The 8,791-nt window shown below is 36.4% G+C and overlaps 1 protein-coding gene across 1 annotated transcript in view; it reads right to left on the bottom strand.

Annotated features, from left to right (window-relative positions):
- Positions 1 to 2,738: 2,738 nt before the first annotated feature.
- Positions 2,739 to 8,791, bottom strand: part of LOC104471690 (histone deacetylase 11-like) — a gene marked incomplete at its 5' end in the record, with an annotated part of 11,191 nt that continues 5,138 nt past the window's right edge. Inside the window, 4 exons of the mRNA XM_010087128.1 lie at positions 2,739 to 2,834; positions 4,967 to 5,029; positions 6,764 to 6,840; positions 8,243 to 8,286. Of these exons, the coding sequence (XP_010085430.1) occupies positions 2,739 to 2,834; positions 4,967 to 5,029; positions 6,764 to 6,840; positions 8,243 to 8,286 (280 nt within the window). The remainder of the gene's footprint in view (positions 2,835 to 4,966; positions 5,030 to 6,763; positions 6,841 to 8,242; positions 8,287 to 8,791) is intronic.

Here is an 8,791-nt window from a genome sequence, read left to right as displayed (position 1 = left end):
GGAAAGAAAACATTGAATTGCTATTGCAGAGTAAACAGCTGGGGGAAAACACAAGATAAATATCACTGAGAAATTAAGATGTTTTATTTTTATCACAACATTCAAAACTTAACAGCAAGGGATCACGAATTTATGTGAACTGCTTTATGAATGTATAACAAGTTTTAGCCTTGCCCCAAGCATTTTCAATTTAATGTTCTTACCCTGTACTCCTACCAGAAGAGCAAATATCTATTCTTAATTTAAATCAAATTATTTCTAATGCTTCAAATAAAGCATGAGAAGAGGAGGGTTGAGAAGGTAGAGGAAAGAAACCCAGGCTATGCTGCCTAGCTTTGGGTGCTTTTATGGAGTTATGTGTAACTAAATCTGAACTAATCAAATCTACATCAGAGCTGTTTCAAGGTATGACTTCCACCTCACCATATCCTATGCCTTGAATTAAATGACTTGGAGTCTTAAATCTTAAGTGTGGATTCAGCACCCACCAAGTGTGCATGAATGCATTCAACGCAGAATGATACTTATATATTCTTGTGATTGCTGGGTAGGTTTTCTTTCTTCTTTCCATTCTTGTTCAACATCAGTGAACCATTCTTTTTCTTTCCTTTCTTTTATTGCATCAACATTAGTGTCAAAGATTTGTTTCTTTATGATATTTTTCCTGAATTCTTTTCTTATTGTTATATAAACGTTTATGTAAGTCTACACAGATGTGCTCTTCTGAACAGCATTTAGAGCCTCTTCAGGGTAAAGAATCCGCTAGCTGGATAGAGCTTTAGAGGGGGAGGCAAACACATTGTCATGGGGAACAAATAAGTGTTGTTCTGATGAAACCACCAAGAACTTCATAAGATTGTGAATAAGATTCCATGCCTCTGCAGGTCTCTTGTCTTCATCTCCACCACAAAACACAGAATTACAGTGATTAGTTATTACTCAGATCAGGGACTCCTGATGGACACAGGGATGGATCTGCAGGTTACAATGAACAGCTTTGCATGTGACAGGCTTTTTTCCATCTCTTGCTAATCAGTGAATGTACTTCTACAGCTTTGAAAACTGTAAAATTACTCTCAGACCAACAGCAATCCTTTTTTAAGGCCTGAACTTTGAGTTTCAGCTGTCAATTTTTTATGCTCACCCTTCAGTGAACTAGTCCTTTTCCCCATCCATCTTCTCTTATCTTCTCCTAAACTTCTGTGTAATTCCAAACTACCTCCCCTTAGGGACTCAGTACACTTATAGCTAAGCATTAGGCAATGCTAACAAGTCTTCTCTTTTTTTTTTACCCCTAAAGAAGTGCATGAGGCAAAAAAAAAAAAAAAAAAAAAAAAAATATCCAGAAGAGAATCTTGGAATAAAACATGGAGAAAATGAGTAGGAGGTCCAGGGAGACAGTGATGAGTTGGAGTTTACCCTAAGGATTCAAACTCTCAGGTTCAAGCCTCTACCTCCCTTCAAAACAATGTCCTCTCTGATCTCATCTTTGTCTGGTCACCTAGCAGGAGAGAGCTTAAAGGATGTGGCCACTGAATTCCTATCTAGACACTCTTATGCAAACTACAAGGAACTACATATTCACATCCCTTTGGCCACACCCTTCTGCACCTCATGCTTCATCTGTAGAAGGGGAATGCTAATACTCCCAGCTTCATAGGACAGGGGCGAGTTTCGTATTTCAGATGCGCTAACAAGGTCTTACTCTGTTTTGGTCTTAATCCATCTGTTCAAATTGTTGCCCACTCAATATATGAATAAAGGGATGCTTTTCTTAGAAAAAAAAATCTTCATTCACTTCCAGTTTGTCTGTTTGTCTGACATGATGTGATTTAAATGGTCATTTTTTCAGTTTGATGATTGAAACACATCTACTGCAATTTTCAAAATCTTTACTAGTTAAAAGACAGAAGTACAATGCACTGCACATAATTCTTGCCAAGAATCCAAATTAAGTAGGCTTTTCAGAATGACAGCATCACTGAAGAAATTCAACAGTAGAAGAACATCTCCCCCAATAAACTATGAATCAGTTAACAAATTAAGCCTGTAATAACTGTCAGTGTAACAGAATCAAAGATAAAATAAACTTTGTCTTTAGCATTATGATTTAACCATTATCAAAACTCTACTAAATAATAGTGACAGGTCACCAGACACAATAGGCACATCACAGTAGGGATAAGCAAACAACAAAAACAACAACAAAAAAAATCAATCACCAGCTCTTAACACTTGTATGACTTCCTTTTGCTTCCCAACTTGTTTCACATTCAGATGCAGCTTGTTTTCTAGATGCTTATAAAATAAGTTCTACTGGAAAGACAGCATCTAAATATAACTGTCAAAAGAGCATGAAACCTTTTTACAGAGTATTAGCTAATCCTTAGTGAATTCTTTTATAAATTTAGTGTAACGGAAAGATTAAGTTCTAATGGTTATCTTCAAATCAAAAGTATTAACTCCCTGTTATAAGCGTGGCATGAGCTTTTGAATGGACTGCTAACAAAGTCCACGTAATACCCACACTTTGCATTCCAAAAGTGAGGGAGAACACTAGAGTGTTAATGTTCCTGCACTGTATCACCGTGATCACTGAAAAACATGTGTTCAATGTGAAATTAAAACAAATAATGAGTTATCACCGTTGCAAGGAAGCTTATTAGTAGATGCGGAAGTTATTCAACAACACAGTAGGTCTTTTACATTTTGGAATATGAATTTCAATTATACTTACATTAAGCAAATCCATCCACTGGATAAATATATCTGTTATAGGCACCCATAATATATACGCGGTTCTCATCCATGAAGTCCCTCTCATGGCCATTTCCCTGAAGGAAAGTTACAGTTAGCTATTCCTAGCATCCTAACACAGAATTAAATGAGCTGCAAATTCTAGAGTAATTAAGACTACAAAGATCTAATAATTAAAACTCCTGTGTCATTCTCTTATTTATAGTCTTCAAGGTTATTTAGAGGTGTAGAGTTTTGGAGGCTTTGACAGTATCAGTCTGAAGACTGCGGGTATTATCAAAATCAACACCCTTATATCTCTGTGAAGGTAATTATCATAAATTTCATTGCATATATACCAAAAATAAAATTAGAAGTTAATTCTCTTCAGCAGCATCACAAAAGCAACTGTGACCACCAAACAGATCTCTCCATCTTCCCATTATGCAAAAAAAGTCAATTTCAGCTGCTCCAGGGATACTCATATTCTTATACAAGGAGTAATTAATAAATAAATAAAGCAGACTACAGCTCTTCTGGTAATTCAAGCCTTGGTGAGATAAGTAATCCCTGGGAAAAATTACAAACACTAAAGACCCAACAGTTTAACATACTGTTTAACACCAGGAATTCTCTACAAAAATATTGGATTGGTTGTAAAGATTGATGCTCAAGAGAAAACCCAGATTCTGAGCATTTTCCCCTCCCCACTTTCTGAATGTAAATAATATTCTTTTGGTTCTCATTTCTACTTTTTTTCCACTAGTATAAAAAACACCTTTTCACAGCAATCACTAAGAAAATTTTGTTGAAATCAGTTTATCATACAACATTCCAGCCCCCACCCCCAACAGAATTTCATTTAAAGTATAGAAACAGACATTTCCACAGATACATCTTCTGTAATTCAGTTACATGCTTATGCCCCTGGACAGTTACGCTGTATTTCTGCTACAACTTCTCCTGGCAACAACCAAATAAACAAAAAAAACCCCCAAACCAAAAAAGAATCATTGGGTAAAGCTAGTCAACATGTGCAAAAAAGGGAACGGGAAGCAGAATCGCTTTTCTTTATCCTAAGCTATGGCAATTCCTACTTATTTCTTCAGCATCTTTGGTCCACAAATAAACAGCTCATGAACAGAAATCTAGGAATATGAGAGCCTCTGCATGAACCATTTTCTTATGAAGGTGAAACTCACCAATGCATCAAGAATTGGAACACTTACAAGATGAGAGTGTCTGCATTCTTAAAAAGGATCTGCTGAGCTACTACTTCACGCACCTCTCATTCCCCAAAGAAAGGAAACAAAAGCGTGATTTAGTGTGCAGGCTGAGATTACCGGCATGGTATCTGAAAATCAAAACCCATTCCAAGAAGTTTTTTTTAAAAAACAAAACAAAACAAAAAACACCCCAAAAAGCACAAAACTCCACACTCTGACAGAGACTGCTGAAGAGAATCATGCACACAAAACATCTTTCTACTGCATAATCTATATTGTTATTTCATGTTAATTTTAGGATTCCTTAACTTGCAGATAAGAGAAGTGACAGAAGATGGAAAACTTGCAGCCATTAGGCCTCCTCACTGCCATGGAGCTACTTAAAAATTGTTTATTTACACATAATAAATTATCTTCAATGCTTCAGACAGGACATGATTTTGGTGCATTCACTACTTTTCCAAAAATACTATTTCCCTCCTTTCAGGATTTATTTTGGAAATCCTACCAAAGGTGAGATTTGTTCTCAGTACCCACAGTAAATCACTTCACCAGGTGAAGAGTGATGTTTTCTTTACTTCATTAGCCTGAAGCGAGGCTTTCCATTAAAACACTGAAGGTCAAATTCATCCCCTGCAAAGGCTGCTGCAATGATCATGCATGCTGAACTAACTGTAATTGTTTTAAGAGATTCTTGTTTCTTCTGGGACACTGATCTTCTCTGGAGACTGTTATGCCTCAACTCAGTATGCAACTCAAAAATATTTTTACCTCTAGCCACATGATGGAGCTACAAGCCAGTTTTATTTTATAAAACAGGCTTAAAAGCCTTTTGGACCATAAAATAATTAAACAACTAAACTGTTCACAGTTTCCATCATCTCTGATTAACTTTGTATTCTGTTAGTTACAGTTTATACTACTATTAGAAAAAAATTGTATTTATCACACATTTCTTTTTTGAGCAAAACATCTGCAGCACTGAATACAGGTCAGCTACTCACCTGATGAGCATTCAGATCAATAATTGTGACTTTAGACACCCCTTGTACTCTTTCAAATAAGATCTGGGTATATAAGCAAAGAAAAAGACAGAGAAAGTTATAAAGTTAGGTGACATTAAACCGGAGGCTGGAAGCTTGCACAATATATTACTGTTCCAATTTGAATGTAGTGCATGTCTATTCATTTCAATCATCAGATAAATGGCTAAATGATTCTAACATATTTAATTTTAAAAGCTCCTTATTTCACATAAAAAGATAATTTTTGTGGTTATACAATAAAAAAACCCTATGAATTTCCAGCAGATGAAATGCACAAAGTATGCATTTCAGTCATCTGTGCAGGTATCTGCCTAGAGAAAGCTGGTGAAGAGAAGGCAGAAAGATATTTCTACTCATCTCCTCTTTCTCCCAAAAAGTACCAGACAGAACACAGGATCAAGGACGTGTCTTTCTATAGCATCCCACATTAGTTGTAATGCAGACTCTGCAAATCAGGCAAAAGCCACAACTGAATGGCACCGGAGCCCAGGGCAATAAAGCCCGCCGTAGTAATCCTGGCACTGCACAGGCGTAGCTGGTGCACTCTGCATCCCGCAACAGACAGACAGAAAAGGACAGGTCCAGCCAGGGATCAGAAAGCTGATCGCGGCACTGGTGCTGTCAGAGGCTGGAGTGGAACCAGCGACAGCACAGAGAAAGCAACAGCGACAGCTGTGGGTTGGGACAGGGTGAAGCAAGAGCTTCAGAGGCCCCAGTACATCAAGGAGCTAAGTTCATGAACACAAATGGAAGCACAGGTGAGGCTTATCAGCTGGAAGGGAGAAACAGCCCACTGTGATGGCATCCAGCTGCATAAACAAAAAATCCATCATTTAGCAGGGACTGCATGCATCAAAGCCACTTTTAGTAACAGAATTAATTTCTTATTCCATGTCTGTGAAGACAAAAATATCTTTTTAATTCTCTGAGTCTTAACGTTGACAAGTTACTATCTCTAATATAGACATGGTAAAACCCAAAGATTTTGTGCAAACTGCCACCCGCCATAATTTCTCAACCTGTATTTTAATGACAGGGAAAATAGAACACTGTGGATTACTTTTCTGCAAATTACCATGTACAGAAATTAGGAAGTTATGTCATATAACGTCCTGCAATCATTAGAGCTTTTTTATGTTTGATTATTACTGATATTTTACAAATATTCTAGCATACAAATATACCATAGTACATTTGATAAAAATAAGCCCTAATTGCAGAAGGCTCTTGCTTCAGCCTTTCAACAGCTAAATACCAAATGTATTCATTCACGGTTCAGTGATTATTTTGGAGACATTCACAATTTTATTCATGAATTTAAACCACTCCAAGCACAGTATAGTGCAGCTTGATTCAGAGAGAGGATTTCTGTCTCTGTCTTTGTCTTGATTGTAACCACTGAAACTAATGGGGAATTTTCCAGTTCAGTTGCTCAGCTAGGATAATTGTCATTGAGGAGACTAAAAGTGAATCTGATTTATTTTGAGTGTTTTTTGTAAGAAGTCATTAATGCTATTGTAGTGCTTCATATTTACATTCATAATTCTGACCCCTGCAACTTTCCTTTCCACTTAGAAATACTGGCATATGCATTATGTTCTACAGCATCAAGCACCACACCATTTTCCTATTCCTGCTCATCTATGGATGGCTTTTTTTCTCCTATTAAGATGTAAATTAGTTCTTATGAATTTATGTGGGGGTTTCTCCATTTGTACAAATAGTAGAAAATACTGGTTTAAGAGCACTTCTTACCTTTATAGCCAGTGTGATATCAGCATATTCACAAAATCCTCCACCCTTGTCACTTGAACAGTGATGAAAACCACCCCCTAAACATAAAAATTTTGAAGAGGTGAAAAGCTAGATACTGAGACATAGATGGTCTTTGCAAAGAGACAGAGATTACTTGGCATGTCAGGCACTTTTTTTCCTTTAGCAAATACTGCACCTAGAGCTGTTAAACCCTCACCTAGCAACACAAAACACCTCAGCAGGATTTTTGTACATTTCTTACAAAAACACCAGATCTGCAGATGCCCAGATTAAAGGGAGGTTTCATCTACACACTAAGAACTAAGGACCCTAATGTACAGATGTAAGACATGGTATGCCAAGGCCTTCCACTTTGAAAGTTCAGCTCCCACAGGCATACTGGAGTTGCATAATTAACATCCTGGGCCAGGTGGAAAGGACACACAGAAAGTTCTTTTCTATGCTGAAAAGCAGGTCAAAAAAAAAAAAAAAAAAAAAACACAAACTGAGAACTATGGTGTTATCATTATTTGCACGTGACATTGGCTTTTGCAAACACTCAGACATGAAAAACTTCAAGAACTTCTCTTTAAAACACAAACACACAGACTCTACATGAAAAAAGTACTTCGACCCCCCCCCTCCCCAAACATATTTTTATGTAATAAATGTAATAAACCAGAACTTTTTAATGAGAAAGCCACCACAAATATCTAAGCAACAAACTTAGAAGCTCACTTTATATATCTGTAAATACAACAGGCAGGCTTTTGGGCTTGTTTTTAATGTCTATTTAGTATTTAAATATTAGATACTCGCTTTGTAGATGTATCTAAGAAATAATAGAAAAATCCTAGAATTTTTGAGCTCTATGAAAAAACAAGCTCAGTCTTATGTGACACAACACATTGCCTCAGTAGTTTACTGGTTACACATTGCTATTTGCTATGAGCAGGAGAGCAGATTTATATTATACATAATTTGTTCAAGTCTTTTTCAGGAAAAACTGCACAGCCAAAACCAGACACTAAGTGGTACAGCCCTTCTCTCCAGCATATCAGCCAATCCCTTGGTCTACTATAATATATAAATTAGCTGATAGAAAATTATTTGATAATTTAATGAAAACAAATATTGTAGTGAAATATTTATATCTACTCTAAACTTTTTTCCTTTATTTTTTTCACTCTATTTCAGTCCAAACACTTTTCCTTATATATATCATATCTTTATCCAGTTGTTCTTTTTCTTTCAAAAAAACTGATATATTTAATTATAAAACTGCAATATGGGTGACGGTGGATGACAAAACAAATCCAGTACTTTTTCCATTTTTCTTCCTTTAGAGTTGATTTTAGTTAAACACAATCCTGTCACTTTCTGTTGTTATAAACAAAATGCACATCATGCTAAATGAAAATAACATGATTTCAAACACACTATTTCAAGTATCATTTCATGCACTACATTTGTACTTACCCACATTGATCGCCCAGCCTCTATCAACAGCAAGTTTTCCTGCCTTAAGAAAATTACAGTGAGAACTTCATGAATGAACAGGCAATCACTGAACACTGTCTGCTTCCACCCTTAATGCAACTCTCGGCATTTGGACATGCCCACTGAATTTTCTGATGCTTTACCACTGCAGGCCATTCTGAATCAGATCTCTGAATACAAACCATAAAAACTATCCTCAGAGTAATTAGTTGAAAAAAATATTTGATCTCTCATCTGTATTTCATTTTCTGGTATTTGAACACATCTAAAACTAACTGTGCTTTGCAGAGATGAACACCGATCCCCAGCAGACAAACAGAAAAGGGAAAGTACAAGTGTTGGTAAGAGTGAAAAATGAGCAAGAATCTCCTAATATCCTTCCCGTTCATGTAAAAATATGAGGAACACAAGCTCAAAATCTTGAAAATACAGATTAGCATAGTTTCAGCTGGGAGTGGGGAAAGAAAAACGCGACAGTATGAAATGTCCTGTGACTTCTTCTATTTTTTAAATGATATAGCATGCACA

Source organism: Pterocles gutturalis, unplaced genomic scaffold (assembly GCF_000699245.1).
Source record: "Pterocles gutturalis isolate BGI_N339 unplaced genomic scaffold, ASM69924v1 scaffold12246, whole genome shotgun sequence".
NCBI lineage: Eukaryota > Metazoa > Chordata > Aves > Pterocliformes > Pteroclidae > Pterocles > Pterocles gutturalis.
The sequence above is the reverse complement of the archived record's forward strand: the minus strand, read 5'-3'. Positions and strand labels throughout refer to the sequence as shown.